Genomic DNA, 19,129 nt, shown 5'->3' with positions numbered 1-19,129 from the left:
GAACCCCCCCCCCCCCCCATGTGATAGTAGATTAGTGATGACAGGTTTCTCTTTAGGGTGACAGGGGTCTATTAGACCACCAATCATGCTTGAATAGCTTCTTCCCTGGCTTTTGTAGCCGGGGAATGACAGCTGACAAGCTGGAAGTAATGCAATCAGTGTTGCTACCGGCTCCATTCAGCAGGAAGGAGATCAGCAACTGGAGATTCGCTGGTCTCTCTCGCACTTCCCCGTGGACACTTGAGATGATGGTCCTGGAAGCACAGGACTTTTTCACCGGCCCTTGACAATGATCTGACAGTTCAGCCACCAGAATTGCTTCCAGTGTAAAGCCAACAGTCCACTTTACACAGGTAAACAGGTTCCTGGAGTCTGTTTACAGGGGCCTGCTGCCAGTGAAGTACAGCATATGTTGTCGGCAGTGAAAGGGTTAATGTGCTGCTGCAGTATGCATGTCAAGCTAATTTTAAAGATGGGTCACCATCCAGAAAGGATTGTACTGTTCCATAGCCCCACATGCAGCTTTAGCCCTCTGACTACCAATGGCAAGGAAGGGGCTACAACAAGCCACCCGATCACTTTCAGATGCAGAGCTGACCGATCCCCGGCTTGGTAGCCCCTTTGTGATTATTAGTAGATTATCCTTAGTTTATATCGGGAGACCAGCCTAGTGTGACAACTACAAACACAGTAGGGTTAGTGAGCGTAGCCACCCTGAGACGGGAAATGTGTTGTTCACAGGATCACCCAGTTGGAAGTACAGGGAAAAATTCTGAAAAATGAAACCGAATGCATCCACCACACTTAAAGATTGGTAAGCTGCAATATATGAAATCTAGTTGTTTGTTTGTTTTTTTGGATGAATTTGGGAAAATGGAATTACCCCCACCCACCCCACTCTATACTTACCTTTGGCCGAATGCTCCTTCCCCTCTGCTGGCGCGGGTGTACTATCCACACCCCCTACTGCCATGTAGCGCAGCCCTGTGCTCTTGATTTTGAATTTCACTCGCAAACAGCGAGCACTCCTACAGTGAGGGTACTCTTAGCAAAGAACAGCAGAGCTGGCTGAGGTATGTATGCAGCGACTCTATGCTTTAGGGATGAAGGCATATTTTTGTTTTTAGTTTGCCTTGAAATGCGCATGAAGTGTTAAGGTAGCAAAAACTAGAGCTGTTTCCTGCAGTACTGATGGTCACTTGTTCTGACACCTGGAAGTGAGAACTTTTACCTATCTGGTCCCTACTCATCCAGAAGTCAATGCTCTCCACTTCTCCCCCTACCCCCTGGCTGTGGACTTTCCCTTGGCGCCCCCACATACTGTGCAGGCCTAAGACTTGACCATATCATCACCCCTTAGACCTCCGGAGCAAAGGGGAGAAGGGGACCAGTCTAACAGGCGAGATTGAGGATCAGGTAAGTAAAACTGTTATTTCCTGTCCCCTAAGGTTAAATGAACAGTTAACCCTTGCTGTAAGGGAAAACCTTTTATTTCCCTGGAGTTGGGCTTTAAAGGAGAACTATGAGGTGAGTGCTTTTCACTCGCCTCATAGTTCTAGCCGACCTGAGACAATGAGACTGTCACATCAGTAGATCGGGAGGTGAGGGAACACATATCGGCGTTCGCTTACCTCTCGATCCTGTCACGGCTCTCTGCCGTGGCAGGGGAGGGTCTGTATTCCCCCCTCCGATCCTCCAGCGCTGACTGGCGGAACGGACGGGGGAGGGGGCGGTCACAGCTGGCTCTGCCTCTAGACAGGCAGAGCCAGCTGTCACTCACGCAGCTGGGCGGATCTCGACATCGATGTCGGGATCCGCTCCAGGTGCGGCGTCTCAGTATACCATGAGCTGTAGCTCGCAGTATACTGAGCTTAGGGTGACAGGAGGACGCTAGTTTGTGTCCTCCCGTTACCCTAAGGAGAACTATGGGGAAAAGCCCTAACACCATAGTTCTCTAAGTAAACTTTAGCTTTGCACTGCACTCCATTATTTGCTTTCATTTTTGAACATGCACGATCCAAATAACTAAAATCTGATTGGTCTGCTTGATTGTATAGAATATGCAGAAATGACATTGTGTTTCTGATGTGTGTCCACCTGAAGTTAGTTATATGGTTTTGTTCCAACATCTGTTTCTGTTTTGGAAACCAATTTCCTGTGTGTAACACACGTCAGCTGTAGACCTTGCGAACACATACCCAGCCTACAGCTGGAAAGCTGAGCACTTGACATCAGCACATATTCTAGTCCAAGTGTTTGTTTTAGTTACTCCTCCACCAGCTGGCATTATTGCCCTTTTCTAGCAGCTACTGATCCCAAATGTCAATCTAAACTTAGCGGACTCCTTTGCATTATATGTTCCCAGCTATTAACGTATCAAATATTTGACCCAGACAGCAGAATGTGTGAATGATGTTGGATGTCTCAATAAGCACTTTTCAATGAACTTGGGAAACCCCCTTCAACAATCAAATACGTACTCTTTCCATATCTAGTGTACATGTCAATGGTAATACTTGTGTATATGTTTGTCATCTTGTTTTATTTTGGGTTGTGTAGTGACATTTTTTCATCACTAGTCTGGTCACTGTTTTTCTGTTTGTGTTGGCTGTGCAGTGCCGTGTCAAACATGCTTTAAGAAGAAATGTTCCTGATACTTTTATATAAATAATCCAGCCTCTGTCTCCGTGTGTGTGTGTTTTAATGCGCCCAGCCAGAGTTTAGCTTCAGGTCATATATACATGTACTTGCATTAAAGTTTAGTTATATTTTTTGGGGGTATTCAGCATAGCTTACTTTTAAAGTGACACTAAACGTAAGCGTTAAAACAGAACTATGGGGTAAGTGTTTTTCTTAAGGGTCACGGGAAGACATATACTAGCGTCCTCCCGTGACCCAAAGCTCAGTATATCGCGAGCTACAGTATACTGAGACCAGCGCAGCTGGGACAGATCCCGACAATACTGTCGATCCACCCAGGGGGGTGAGTGACAGCTGGCTCTGCCTATCTAGAGGCAGAGCCAGCTGTACCCACCCTCTCCCCCGTCCGTTCCGCCAGTCAGCGCTGGAGGAGGGGGGAAATCCCTGCGGGGTGCTGTGACTGACAGTCACCGCTCTCTGCAGGGAGATGAGCGAGCGACGGTATGTGTTCGCTCACTTCGCTGATCTATTGAGCCAACGTGGGACAGTTTAATTGTCACACATCGGCCCGAACTGAGGATGAGTGATTTTCACTCACCTCATAGTTCTCCTTTTTAAATCTTTAAAATGCATTCAAGTACCTTTTTAACTATTAAAATAATGTATCTTATTTATCTGTATCACTCGGCTGTAGATCATCAAATCATCTCTAAATTGGTGCTGACACTGTCCTTCCTTCTGGAGGGTGGCTACTTTTCTTCCCCATGCTCCCTGTGTGTGCTATAAAGTAGTCACCGCTCCGAGCTCACTCCTGTGATGGATTACTTTACAAAACACATGAGGAACAAAAGTAGTCACCCTCCAGAAAGAAGGACAGTGTCAGCACCAATTCAGAGATGATTTGAGGATCTACAGCTCCTGACACTGTCCTTCCTTCTGGAGGGTGGCTACTTTTTGTTCCCCATGGTCCCTGTGTGTGTTGTAAAGTAGTCACTGCTCCAAACTCGCTCCTGTGGTGGACTTCAATGTCAATACAAACGAGTAAACGAAACATCAGATTGTAGTCCATCACTGGAGCGAGCTTGGAGCGGTGACTACTTTACAACACACGCAGGGACCATGGGGCACAAAAGTAGCCACCCTTCAGAAGGAAGGACACCAATTCAGAGATGATTTGAGGATCTACAGCTGAGTGATACACAAATGAGTGTACACTTTTAAGATTTAACTCCTGAGTTTAGTGTCACTTTAATGAAGTGTCCTATGTCCTGCTGTATAGTGGTGCAGTGAACTTCCAGCGCTGCAGGGTTAAAAATAGCAGCTGTGACTGTAAAGCTCAATCTTCCCTATCAAAGCATTCTGTGAATGGAGGACGGCAGCTGAATGACCGTATTCCCCTCTATTTTATTCATGTATTTATATAGCGCTGACAATTTACGCAGCACTTTACGTAGTTGCACATTCACATCAGTCCCTGCCCTCAAGGAGCTTACAATCTAAGGTCCCTATCTCACATGCATACAAAGTAGGGATGCACCGATACCACTTTTTTACGACCAAGTACGAGTACCGATACTTTTGATCAAGTACTTGCCGACACCAATTATCGATACTTTTTCTTAAAGGGACAGCTCACATTTTTTCTAAAGCAATACAAACTAATGATTTAAGGTCAGTTTCTTAATATTATGATTCATGAGATGACGAGGGAGCCTTTCTGGCCAATCAGAATGCCGGCGCTGCGTCATTACACGGCGCCCGGATTTGCTAGCTTCCTGACCAATCGGGAAGCCAGGCAGAGCGTCATTACACGCTACCCGGCTTCCTGATTGGCCGGGAAACCGGCTCCATGCTCTCTCATCACAAGTGATGAGAGAGCATGGAGCCGTTTCCCGGCCAATCAGGAAACCGGGCAGCGTGTAATGATGCGCAGCCCGGCTTCCTGATACAGGAAGTACTCGTGCTAGGTATCGGAGCATTTGGGCGAGTACGAGTACTCACCCAAATACTCTGTATCGGCACCGATACTAGTATCGGTGCATCCCTAATACAAAGTGCCAATTTAGACAGGAGCCTATTAACCTATATGGAAGAACAGGTTCCCACTTGACTACACATGAGAGATCAGCTGAGAAACCATATGATCAAATCAATATTCTTCAAACAAAACTGGCAAAGTATTTTAAAAAATCTCTTTATTTCAAGAAAATGTATAAGTGTGATTTACCGAATGTGCACAGATATGCCCCCCTCCCCAACATTAACGAAACCCCATTTAACCTTCCAGCATGTCTTTGGAGTGTGGGAGGAAACGCACGCAAGTACAGGGAGAACATACAAACTCCTTGCAGATAGTGTTCTAGCCAGGATTGGAACCAGGACCACCAGTGCTGCAAGGCAGAAGTGCTAACACTAAGTCACCGTGCTGCCCCTTTCACTCACAGTATGCTTTGGATTCTGGGAAAGAGTGCTAAGAGTTCTGTGAATTGGTGAGAGAGGAGGAAAGGGAGAACAAGTGGCACCGATGGTTGACAGTCGCAGCCACTGATCTTAACTCTTAGTGCCGGAAGATCAGGGGTATCTGGCTCCAGTGATGGAGGGAAGATTTCTACCATAACCAGCAGCTGGTAGGACATCAGACACTTTATTAGAGATGATGTGCCTGGTTCTGCATACCCCTCCAAAATGTAACTAAACTTCAACTTGTAATTCTTTTCTCTACATCCTTATTTATATGAATTTTATATCGTCCCCTACACCAACTATCATTTCAAATTGGGCATATTGGGATAGCAGAAGTACATGACATTGCAGTCTGAATGGTTCGGTGCCTGTATTGTGTTCTCAGACGCCAGGGTGCAGAAAGTACGTAGACAGTCACACAGGCGAGCCCTATAGAAGGAACATCAAGCTCAGACAATAGTTGTTATAAAGCAGTTCTGTAACCTAGGAAAGGACTGACTGCATAGTAAACGGAAAGTAGCCATGGCCTGTTTTGTTTTGTTTTTTTGGGGGGGGATATGATATTTAAGTAAGTTATTTAAAATGTTACTGTTTAGATCCGGAGTGGGAAACCTCTTGCCCTCCAGTTATGGTTTATCTACAAATCCCATGATGCATCTGTCTCTGGGAGGCGTGGCTGTGAGAATAATAGTCCTTGCAATATGGGATTTGTAGTTTCACCACAGCTGGAGGGCCGAAGGTTCCCCACCCCTGATTTCGATCAGGTATCTGAACTGCGTACCCACATAAGGAGCAAACAGTGTGGTGTTTTGTGTTCTGCATACCAGACTTGTAGAATTCAGCCTCTCTGAAATTTAGATAGAATGACTGCCAAGAACAATATTTTGCCCTTACCTGCATTGCAGGGCTGGTTAGAATGTCAGGCTGTGCTCAGATAGGCCATCTTTCACTTATGCTTTTAGTGACGCTATCCCTTTTAATTGAAGATCAAGTTCTAGCTTTGTTCAGAATACAAACCAGGCCATTGCAGTGCTTTTGCAGAAATTCTCAAACATGGCTGCTCAGCCGGAGGTTTTTTTACCTTCGCAGTAATTCAGTGTTGACAATTGCTATGGAAGCACTGCACATCTGGGATCACAGGTACCACTCTGATGCAGTAGATGTTCTGTTACTTGTTCAGCAATACATACTACTGTAGTGAACTAGAAGATCCAGCAGAGGGCGCACAATGACTTTAAAAATTGAAATCTACGTTGTTCCCGAGTAAGTGTGGAAATCTACTTATTGATATTCTAATGTGGAGAAAGTTTGCTTGTTTTTTCTTCAGTAATGGAGGGGGAGTGGAGTTATGTTGCAGCACAACATAATTTACTTTTATGCCACGAGGATAAAACTTGTACAAAGCTGATGCGTCACGGTACTCTATCTTAGGCCCCGTTCACATTGAGCGGTTCGCAAATCGCACGTTTGTCGTGCGATTTGCATTTTGCGCAATATATTGGCAAGCATTGGAGCGCCATATCGCGCGGTAAATAGCCGCTATATTGCGGGAATTCTCGCGCGATAAGTCGCTCAATGTGAACGGGGCCTTATATGGGACATAAAGTCCTTGCAAACATAGACAGCTTTGAGTGCCCGTTATGGCTGTTTACAGTGGGGCAACAAACAAAACGTGTCATCTCAATTGTCTTTGGCTATCCGCTTATTTACATCTTTAAAAATCCATAATGTTTCAATTTTAAAAAAATGTGCATTGTATATGTATTTGATGTTTATTTCATCTTCATCCAACAGAGGTATTAATGTGATTCCATTCCTGGAGTGGATTGGATTGCCTGAGAGCGTAGTGGGTATTCTAAAGAATTCTCAGAGCGGCAATGTACTTACAGCCTATGCCTTATACAAGGTAAATCTTGAAACTGGATCATTCTATGTATGGAATCCAAGAAATGTATTTCACCATTTTGTTTTATGTGAATTTTTTTTTAAACCTTTTAATTTTTATCCTTTCAAAAAAACTTGTGTTGTATTTTAGATTGAATAAATACTGCAGATTTGCATTAAACTGATTAAAAACTAATAAGAGGGATAAGACTTTGCATTCAATGTACTTGATAGAGTGCAGACCACCTCCAATCACTGCATGGCTTGTTTATATGACCTGTATTCATTCCCCTCCACAATCAAAGTCTGGATTAATGATAACTTGCCATCAATTATCTCAGTATGCCCTTCAGTCATTCTGTGCTGTGGCCAGTACATTCTAAATCCCCTTTTTGTACTGATATATTTCGATAACAAAGCCACATTATTGCCTGCTCATTACAGCACTGGCAAGTTTGACAGCCCCGTGCTAGAGGAGTCATGGTGATGAGGGCTGGGGGGAGTAGTAAGTGATCTTTCTTCATTGTCTCTTTTAGCTTTCAAATATTTGGCAGTGACACATGCCACATTTAGTGAAAGTTCCCTCTGATTGCATCATCTTCTGTTTAGACGTTCTCAAGTAGAAAAAGCTATTGCACTAATACAGTAGCTGCTTTATTATCTGATAATAACTGCTGTCTTGTTTCATACGATTTTTGGGGCTATTCAGAAAGGGAAAGAGCAAAGTGCAGTAACCCAAAGAATCTAATCAAAATGTGTCTTTCACTGATCAGCTACAACTTTAAGCTGCATGTCATTGTCCATAGACATGAGATGATAGTCACCCAATACTGCTGAAGTGACTGGAAACTTATGTCTATAGATGCCCGCAGACACCTCCTTGCTGAACGAACTCTGAAATGGATTTTCCCAGCAGGGGCTCTTGTTTCCCTGAGATAAAGCTGTGTATACGCGGTTAGAATTTTGAACAAAGGTTCATAAAAAAAATGTCAGAACATTTGATAATGCTGTTCGAAATATTTGTTTGATTTTTAACATACTCCTTTTATTCCGAAATTGTATCTCAAATTAAAGCCGCATTCACTATTAGAATTTCGTTCAAGAAAAATTTTGCATCCAACTTAGAAAATCGAACAACCATTCCAAAAACAGCTGATTTTGAACAAAAATCACTGGACCCAGAAGAGATGTGTATTGCATAATTTCCGGTGTCACTGTTGACATTCTCCGGCTCTTCGAGCCAGTAGAAGAAGCTGGGGAAGCAGATCTCTGCTTCTTTGGGGGTCTCTAGGTGACATTAGGGGTCTGGAAGACCCACTTTCATATCTCCATAAAGAGGACCTCTATCTGCTATTACATAGGGGGCTTGTTATCCTCCTATGTGATTAGCAATAAGGTTACATATCGCCGCAAAAGTCTGAGTGAGAGCAATAATTCTAGGGCCATCAGTCACTGTTACCACTAAACTGATGAGCGGTAAAAGATTTTAAAGTGTCCCTTATGGTAAATTTGGGGTATTGTAGTTTTTTGAGGCTTCACATGCGATTGCAATTTTAAGGCTTGACATGTTTGGTATTAATTTACCCGATGTGACCCCATCTTTTTTATGTTTTACAAAAAAATTGGGTATTCTGTTTCTGTGTGCACTAAATTTCATAAGTGTATTCTATTCTAAAAATACTGGTTTGATAAACATTTGTGCAAATACCGTGCAACATAAAAAAATTGCAACTAGCGTTTTTTTTATTCTACAAGGCATCTGCTTTCAGGACATATATATCATTTGTTTGGGGGTCTGAAGCTGTTTTCTTGCCACAAATTCAGATTATATCATGTGTGCAAATAGTAAGACATCACTCTGGGCAGCAAGTGGGTAAATGCTTACTCTGTCCCTATAGGGGAGATCACTTTCTTCTGTTAGCTGGACAGGAAGTAAGGGTAAAATTCTACCTTGGATGGAAGGTTAGGTTAGATCCCTATCTTGGGGTCACTGTAATAAAATCCTGGCAGGTTATTAAAGTGGAACTTGATGCCATGAATAACATTTTTCAAACAGTTTTGTTTTTAATTGTAGAAGTGACATGCTATGCCTCTTCTGCAATAAAAGACTCTTGCCTGCCTGGGCGCAATGAACGCATCCGCAGGTCAGTGTACAATTTTGGCATGTGCCAAGGTGAAAGAACTCTCACACAGGAGTGCAGGAGTTGCATCATACTGGTGCAGCGAATCGGGGTGGCTGAAGATCCTGTACCTGGAAGAAGGCAGGGTAAAGATGTAAGCAGCTGGCGAGGGAGCTTACAGACATTGCATTGCTGGAGGGGAGTGGAGTGTAGTTCTGCTTTAAATGTGTACTAAGTTAGATATAATTGCTGCTGTGTCTCTGCTGAGGGGGATTTCCCCTTACTCCATGTTCTATGTGACACCTTCAGATAGAGAGTGAGGATATTTTCCCTCACTTCCTATTTTGTAGGCAAGAAAATGTCCAAAATAGAAACAAGTGGCAATACAAATTGGAGTTTAAAATGAAAACCTTACAGAAGCTTTAACTCTTTCACACTTTATCCAAAGGAAAAGAAGTGGAGTTTAAAGCAGTCGAATGTTTAAAATGTATGTGAACCCCAGAACACCAATGTAATATATTGCAGCTTGCCAGTAGCTGCATTATTTTTTTTCACTCCCCCTGTATTACTGCCAATACCTTACTTGCCATCTTTGGGCGACAATGCTCACCCACTGTACTGTATCTGCAGAGGAGCAGTGTTGTCGCCATAGGAGAAGACTATAGAACACCTGCTACATGAAGAGGTGGTGTTCTATAGCCCTAACACATAAATGTGTGTCAGTATAGTGGCTGCGGGGGAGGCCATGTGCATCAGTGTAATGGTGGTGAAGGGGTTGTACAGCGTTAAGAGCATGGAAGAAGCGGGTGTGAAGGTACAGAAGGGAAGGTATGCAGAGTGCTGGGGAAGATGTTTTTGTGAGTGGAGGCGGTGGGCGGGGGGGTCGTCATTTGTAGCTCCTATATTTTTAAAGGTCCATGTAAGTGTTTCACGCATATAGGAGAGGACACGGTACACAGGCAGTGAATTGCACAGAGAGTCAAACTACTTAGGACCGTGATAGCGGAGAAGGGGCAATTAGGCAGGATTTGTATCTTTGTAGCCAGTGTGTGCATATCTTTTGGAGTTTGGCAGCTACATCACATTGTGTCCCAAAATGTTAGACTGATCCAGTGTAACATCAAAACACTACTGCCAGACTCTTCTTATAAGGGGCTTGGGGGACATCAACACACAGCATCTGTGAAATCAAATGAGGATACGAAAGGTTCCCCCCCCCCACCATCCAGATAGAATTTGCTGTTCGATATTGTCACAACGGTGTCTTTTTACTATGCTGCTGTTCCACATAACACACTAATATAATCTCCTAGTGAGGTCACTTTATTATATATAAAGATGTCCACAGTGTCTCTTTCTCTATCTCTTTATGTGGCCTTGGATGAAACCCAGGGAGCAAATAAGAGAAGCTTCTTGTTGGGGCTTGTATACACTTTAGACCAGTGGTTCTCAACCTGTGTAACCTCAGGACCCACATTTGTCCTTGGTCATTAAGTCTCACTGCAATGGACTGCACTGCATTGCGGGACGGCGCGTTACAGTGCGAGCGATTGAACTGTGGGCGGGAGGTGCATTTGAATGGCAATGCATGGCAATGCAACATACCTCCCACACCAGAGCGCGTAGTAGGTGTGATTGCGTGGTACAGTGCGTTACTCTGGTCCAGGAGCCTCTACAGGACACGAGGGAGCTGTAAGCAATGCCTGTATTGATTGAGCTCCCTCGTGGCCATAGCCCCAGCCTATCACACTTCAAGCTGACACTCGACGCTGGGCACCATATTCTGAATGGCTGCTTGGCTCGAGAACTGACAGTGCTGCGCTAGGGGGAGGCTGAGAAGCCTCCTCACCTAGAAAAGTGGAAGGCACGTGGTGACCCACTGAACATGGGGTCGCGACCCACTTTTGGGTCACAACCCACCAGTTGAGAACCAAGGCTTTAGACTATATCCCTAGCGAAAACGGATGGACAGGGCTGGGGTTAAAAGCCCTGTCAAGGTTTTTATTGCTGTCTGTCTCAAATCTGGTAAGAGTCACCCTATTTATCCTGAGTACACTTTGTCTCTAGAATAGAAAGTGACGGGAAATCCAAAATGTTACAGATACCACTGAAACAAATATGGAACAGAAGTCTTCCAATAGGGACGCCTATTCCCGTGACAACTGTGTAATAGGGAATTTATCCTTACTTAGATAATGTTTCTGTTACTTCCTGTTGTATCGTCAGGACAGGAAGTACAGAGAAATCTCCACAATGGGACACATCACAAAAAAGGGGTTCTAACCATCCCACTGTATCACAAAATGAAGAAAACCAAGTTTTTTTTTTTTGTTTTTTTTTGCACATAGTGTTCTTGTTTAATGGCTTCAACTAAGGGGTAATCTCAGTTGCAACAGTTTTGTAGATCCTCAGTCAGCAGCACATAGGAGTGTTCACTGTTGGGTCAGATTAGGCTTATTTAATTCAAAGAAAAAAGTAAGTAATGAAACTGGCAACATGGTCAAGTTTCTCCACCTTTGCAAAGCATTATCGCCTAGATCTCAATACCGCAGGGGATCAGGCATTTGGCAGGAAGGTACTACAAGCTGTGGTCCCGCCCTAATTGGTAAGTTCTTGGTTATCCTCTCGTGATGCTGTCCTGGAAGACGTTATGGGAAATTCAGAGTTAGGACTTACCGGTAACTCTATTTCCATTAGTCTTCCAGGACAGCAACTGCCCGCCCATTGATGCTTGTAGTGTTAATGTGATGTAGTGGTATTGCCTGTTTGTGCCTTGTCTTTTTCCAGCTTGCCTTCGGTTCTCGTGATGACTGAGGGAGTGGAGGAGAGGAGGGTCTTTTAAGCAGATTAAGTGACGTGTTTCCTGTGTGTGGGGGAGGAGATTCCATCTCGTGATGCTGTCCTGGAAGACTAATGGAAATAGAGTTACCGGTAAGTCCTAACTCTGAATTTAGAACTAGGGCTGGTAATTAAAATGTTCGTGTTGGATTAATCGGAAAAAAAATGTAATCGATTAATTTCAATTAATTATAACGCACATACAGATCCAACTACATTGGCCTATACACATACAGCACAGCAATGAAGTAATAAAATGAACTAGGATCACAGTAATCCAGCACGTTATTAATCTCACGTGCCCCACTCAATATGGCCGCTGCTTGAGGGGAGCAACTGAGAATAATAACGTGCTGTATTAGTGTGATCCTAGTTAATTTTATTACTTCATTGCTGTGCTGTATGTGTATAGGCCAATGCCTTGGCTAGCGCTCGTGCAGAAAGTTTCATGGGCAAACTAACCGGGCCAAGTGGCTCCGTCGGCTAACTAAGGGGGAGGAGTCCGGTGACATCGACGTCACCGTACTCCTCTTCCCTTCGTTAGCCATCATGGACATCGACATCACCGGACTCCTCCACCCTTCCCTTCGTTAGCCGACGGAGCCACTTGGGGAAGGAGGGAGGAGTCGGTGACGTCACCGGATCGCCGACGGGATTCCCGGAAGCCGGCGGAGAGGTGAGTGTTTTCATTAGCGATCAAAATAATTTTAATCGATCAAAAAGTTTTAACGATTAATCGAGAAATGAATCTTTAATTTCCACAGCCCTATTTGGAACCCATCTGCTCTAGTACAGGTGTGATTCCTGTGCATTCTGACTGGTTGCTGTTGATTTTCGTCCCTTCACTCCTTGAACCATTTTCTGAGAAAGTTCACCAGTTGTCTGTCATGACGAACTCAACCCAAATATTCACTGTTCTCACAATTGTCAATTGCAGCCAATACCCCCCTCCCCAACTACACAATGCAGTTCAGTGTTCTTACACCCCCACACTAGCACACGGCAAATTAAGGCCGCCAATAACTCTCCCACAGCGGCAGAACCACATAAAAGGGACGTGCATCAATTGTTTGACCTTTTTTAGCTTTTTTCCCCAAAGTAGCAGCCTACCATTTGCAGCTTGTGACAGTACCTCCATATCATGGAATGCCAGCATACTTGATGACTCATCAGAGATTCTAATAGTACTGTTTATGATTAGGAATCCCTGGTTGCCAGATTGCATTATTTACTTGCTATGTGACCAGGATTTGTCCAGTCTCAAAATAATATAGCAGTCTGCATTTTCTGAGTAGACTGCTTTTAAAGGCGTTGAATGCTAACATTTATTATGCATGAGGCTTTTCTGAAATCGGCGCCTGACATATAATTAATAGTTCTGTACAGCATTGCTGGACAAATTTGTGTAAAATTCAGGAGCCCGTTGGTGTGTTTTTATAGCCCAGCAGTCAATTTTACAGAACCAGATGACATGTACTTCCATTGACTGCAATAAAAAAAGGCACAAGCAAAATCATCCAGAATTAGGACCATTTTATAACTTAATAGACCAGTTTCAGCTTGTGGTCCTTGATTTATGCACAGATAGTAAAAAGCACATATTTTACACAGAGAAACATACCCATATGGTTTGGTTTTTTCCAGTTTATGGTAAAAATGTAACACCTACTGTAAGGAGAAATGTTTACCGTCACAGAATCTAATGTGCTGTACCTTTTTTGTGTAGCAAAAAATAGCCAGATATGCCTGTTAGGTTATTTCGTAATGATAAAATTGCAGGTGTGATTATAGTCTAAAACACTGGACCCGTCTGAAATTGAGCCGATTTTCCAGTTGCTTACAGCTAAGTTAACCACAGGTTTGAGCATGTTTCCCCCATGTCTAGACTGTTAAGCAGGCTTTTCAGCTTGATCAAAGCTGCTTACCTTTTCAGTACTTAAGTTTGGTACATCCGCTGTTTGTGTACTGTGTGAAAGTAAAGTGCTGAAACTGATTAGCTTTTAATTAAAGAGGTGTATATATAAAGAAAACCTACGGATGTTTTGTAATTAAAGTGGCTGTAAATGGGTTTTGAAGAATAATGTAGTTCAATGTATTTCTATTTTTTCTATTGATTAAGTAATCACTTATCTACTTACACAATGTCTGTATATAAAAACTAAAGTGACATGTAAGGGGAATGGTCAAGGTCTGTTCCAGTTTTCCAAGATTAGCCACTGTAATGGTAATTTCTCAGTGTGATGTTTTACATTACAATTCACCAAACTTTGGGATGCTGTGTAAAATATATATAAAACAGAATACAATGATTTGCAAATCTCAAACGCATATTTTATTCCCAATAGAAAATGGAAAACATATCAAATGTTTAAACTGAGATGAGAAAAATTTCATTTTAAGAAAAAAGATTTTTGAAATTGATAGCAGCAACACGTTTGAAGAAAGTTGGGACATGGCCATGTTTATCACGGTGTAGCATCCCCTCTTCTTTTAACAACACTGTGTAAACATCTGGGAACTGTGGAGACCAGTTGATTGAGTTTTGGTAGAGGAATGTTCTCCCATTCCTGCCTGTTATAGGATTCTAACTGCTCAACAGTCCTGGGTTTTCTTTGTCATATTTTTCATCACGAGATGCGCCAAATATTTTCAGTTGGTGAAAGGCCTGGACTGCAGGCAGGCCAGTTAAGCACCCAGACTCTTCTACTATGAAGCATTTCTGTTGTCATAGATGCAGTATGCGGGTTAGCATTGTCCTGCTGAAATAATGTTGTCTAGGTGGAAGCATATGCTGCTGTGAAACGTGGATATATCTTTCAGCATTTTCCAGATATGAAAGCTGCCCATTCCATACGCACTAATGCACCCATATACCATCAGAGATGCGGTCATTTGAATTGAGTGCTGATAGCAAGCCGGAAGGTCCCTCTCCTCTTTAGTCCGGAAGATGCATGGCCCATGGTTGCCAAAAAAGAATGAAACATTTTGATTTGTCTGACCACAAAATAGTTTTCCACTTTGCGACCTACTATTTTAAATGAGCTTTGGCCCAAATATGGCGTTTCTGGATCATGTTCAGTGGCTTCTTCTTTGTGCGATAGTCCTTTAACTTGCATTGTTCGATGGCACACTGAATTGTGTTAATAGTGTTTTTTTGGAAGTATTCCTGAGCCCATGCAGTGATCATCACAGAATCATGACTGGTTTTAATCTAGTGCCATCTGAGGGCCCGAAAATCACGGGCATCCAACATTTAGTTTTGGCCTAGTCCCTTCCGCGCAGAGATTTGCACCAGATTTTCGGAATCTTTTTGATATTGTATACTGTAGATGAAGATATATTTAAAGTCTTTGCAATTTTTAGACGCAGCTTTTCACAGATTGGTGAACCTCTGCCCATCTTTACTTCTGAGACACTCTGTCTCCCTAAGATGCTTTTTTTATATGTTGCTGACCTGTTGCCAATTAACTAATTAGTTGGAAAATGTTCTTCCAGCTCTTCCTTGTCAGTACCACTTACTTTGCCAGGTTTTTATTGCCCTGTCCCAACTTTTTTTGAGACGTGTTGCTGCCATTAATTTTAAAATTACCTTTTTTTTTCCTTTTTAAAATGGTCCATTTTTCTCAGTTTTTAAACATTTGATATGTTTTCTATTTGTGAATAAAATATGAGATATATGAATTTCTGCTAATCATTGCATTCTGTTTTATGTAGATTTTACACAGCGTGCCAACTTTTTTGGCATTGGGGTTGTATAAAGCTTGTGGCCTATTTATAAAGCAGGCAACTCTGAGCACATTGGTAGGCCTAGACTCTCATTCGCCATGCAGATCCTGCACTATTTGAACGCAAAGTAAAGCCAATTGTTTTTATTTTTTATTTTTTTGTGGCTTGGCTCCTTTTTTAGGATCACAGGAGAACATTTACTAATGTACTACTGTGACCCAAAGTCCGCATATAGTGGGCTACTGCCTGCTATCTGCTGATATCGCAGAGCCATGCCCCAGCTGTGAAGGGTACAGACAATTTTTTGTCTGGATCCACTCGGCCGCCTCTCTAGAACCACAGTCCGCCCCCTCCCCTGTCTGTCCCTCCAATGAGCATTGGAGGAATAATCACTGGACTATGCAGGGAGGAGACTGTAAGATGGTGTGTGACAGCTACAGTATCCTGCACTGGCTGCAAGATTCGGGAATAGTATAATTTACTCTCTCAATCCTTCTTTAATGTGAACCTGTACAGGGTGGAGAAGGCAAATGCTAGCAAAAGAGCATTTTATTGTTCTACTCCTCCTATTAGGGTGTCATGGGAACAGCAAAATATTTGAGCAGGTCCTCCATGCTCATCAGAGCAAGTGGCCATGACATTCACTAAATTATCAATATTGCATTTATTTTAAAACTTGTTTTTTACCTTTTTGAAGAACTGAAAATCCAGATGTTGGTTACATGTATTGGGCAACCGTATTTGATTGTTCCATATACTGACCTATTTTCCTGCTTCACAGTGGTTGAGCTTTATTCCCATCAGTCTGCTCAGACTAAAGCTGGCCATACACTAGTAGATTTCCTAACGAATGTTCATGCAAGAGATCCTTCTTTTACCAGTTGATAATGGCATCAGGCACTTGACAAATGTCAATTGAAGTTTTGATTTTAACATTCGATTTTGAAATCAATGGAGTTTCAATCAAACAAAAGCCAAATTCACAGTTAGAATTTCATTTGTTCCAGAAAAAAATGTATATCCGCTCCTTCGATTTTTTTTTTTTTTTATTTTTTTTTATCACTACAGCCAAAATTGATTTATTGATTTAACCCCATCAACGATTAGGAAATCGAACCAAAGATCTTTTGTGCAAAAGTTCTTTTGAAAATCTAAGCAGTGCATGGCCAGCTTTAGTGATTATATGACCATGATAGAGTTTCACTAAGAACAGGTGTTGTGTTGTGTGTCCATGGCCACCAATTTGATTCAGACCTGCTCTACATATCATAGCAAGTCCTAGGGAAATAGCTTTGATTTATCAGTCTCTCAGGGTTGCTGACTACACCACTACAGGAATAATTTAGAAAATCTCTATATGAAGGTCTTGTGTATCAGCATGTGGAAACTGCAGTTATTTCTCCACATCAGCTAGTTTCATATTCGGGGAAATCTAAAAAGCTGTGACACTGCACGTGAAACAGGGTGGATCGGTGGCGTGCTGCCTTCGTGTGCAGTGTCATGTCATTTTCACTCCAGCACATCGGCTTGCGAGAGCTTGCATACCTGTGCGTGCTAAGATTAAACATCTCCTCTTCAGCCAATCGGCTCACACATAATGATGCGAAGTCCATTTTGGTTCTTACGCGTGAGCAGATTGGCTGAAGAATGCATTCGTTCATCTGGCCACGCTCAGCTCACGCATGCAGTATGTCACAGATTTGATACTGACTGTTGGCTGACAAGTAACTCCAGTTCTCATAAAGACATTTAAGCAGTAGACCCCTGGAGTTCACCTTGTAAATGACAGAGCTGCTGTTCATTAAAGGCTAGTACAAAAGGAAATGTAGTGTTGCTGTCAATAGCAAACAAGCCATTTTATTTTCCTGGAATGTGGATAGTATGGACAGCTCAAATATATTAAAACAAGTACCAATGTCTTTAAAGTAAACCTCCTTTTTGGCCTGGTCTAGGAATAGCAAATGGTTTGCTTTATTACAGGCTACACAAGAAGTCTGTGTTTACCATCACCATTCTTTCCTGTCCCCCCCCAATCTGCCACTGCAGTACCAGAAATCCCTGTTCCACTTTTTTCCCAGAATTGCAACTTGCTCAATATACACTATATTTCCAAAAGTATTTTGACACCTGCCTTTTAGATGCAGATGAACTTTAATGGTATCCCAGTCTTATTCCGTAGGGATCAATATTGAGTTGGCCCACCCTTTGCCGCTATAACAGCTTCAACTCTTCTGGGAAGGTGTCCACAAGGTTTAGGAGTGTGTCTATGGTAATGTTAGACCATTCTTCCACAAGCGCACTTGTGAGGTCAGGTACAGATGGATGAGAAGGCCTGGCTCTCAGTCTCCGCTCTAATTCATCCCAAAGGTGTTCTATCTGGTTAAGGTCAGGACTCTGTGCAGGCCAGTCAAGTTCCTCCACCCCAAACTTGCTCATCCATGTCTTTATGGACCTTGCTTTGTGCACTGGTGCGCAGTCATGTTGGAACAGGAAGGGGCCATCCCCAAACTGTTCCCACAAATATGGGAGCATGAAATTGTCCAAAATGTCTTGGTATGCTGATACCTTTTAAGAGTTCTTCACTGGAACTAAGGGGCCAAGTCCAACCCCTGAAAAACAACCCCACAGCATAATCCCCCCCCCTCCACCAAACATTGCACATGGCACAATGCAGTCAGACAAGTACCGTTTTCGTGGCAACCACAAAACCCAGACACATCCATCGGATTGCCAGCCAGAGAAGCGTGATTCATCACTCCAGAGAATACCTCTCCACTTCTCTAGAGTCCAGTGGTGGCGTACTTTATACCACTGCATCCGACACTTTGCATTGCACTTGGTGATGTAAGGATTGGATGTAGCTGCTCGGCCATGGAAACCCATTCCATGGCGCTCTCTACGCACTGTTGTTGTGCCAATCTGAAGGTCACACGAAGTTTAGAAGTCTGTAGCTATTGACTCAGCAGACAGTTGGCGACTTCTGCGCACTGTGCGCTGACCCCGCTATGTCATTTTACGTGGCCTACCATTTTGTGGCTGAGTTGCTGTTCCCAGTTGCTTCCACTTTGTTATAATACCACTAATAGTTGACCACGCAATATTTGGTGGCAAGGAAATTTCATGGATGGACTTGGTGGCAACCTATCACGTTACTGAGCTCCTGAGACCGACCCATTGTTTAACAAATGGAACACCGGAATCCAATGATTTGGAGGAGTGTTCCAATACTTTTTGCAATATAGTTTTTTGGCTAAAATTAGGTACCTCGGCTTATATTCGGGACGGCTTATACTCGAGTATATACGGTATGCTCCGTTCCATATGTAGCAGCACTTAAGCCTGGTAATTGGGTATTCAGTCATCGATCACTGCCCTCTGAGAAGCAGGAAGAAATGTGTGGTTTCTCCCATGCCTGGAAGTACTGGGTTTTTCATGAGCTTTGGGCGAACAACGTGCCA

General features: G+C 43.0%; 1 protein-coding gene across 1 annotated transcript in view; it reads left to right on the top strand.

The window, feature by feature from the left end:
- The window catches only part of FAM210A (family with sequence similarity 210 member A), a 39,312-nt gene that overhangs the window by 11,761 nt on the left and 8,422 nt on the right, over positions 1–19,129 (top strand). The window contains exon 4 of the mRNA XM_018556838.1: positions 6,898–7,009. Within this exon, the coding sequence (XP_018412340.1) occupies positions 6,898–7,009 (112 nt within the window). The remainder of the gene's footprint in view (positions 1–6,897; positions 7,010–19,129) is intronic.

The sequence above is a fragment of the Nanorana parkeri genome, unplaced genomic scaffold, assembly GCF_000935625.1.
Source record: "Nanorana parkeri isolate BGI_ZX_2015 unplaced genomic scaffold, ASM93562v1 scaffold255, whole genome shotgun sequence".
Lineage (NCBI taxonomy): Eukaryota > Metazoa > Chordata > Amphibia > Anura > Dicroglossidae > Nanorana > Nanorana parkeri.
Note: the sequence above shows the minus strand (reverse complement) of the source record. Positions and strands in the feature narration are given on the sequence as shown.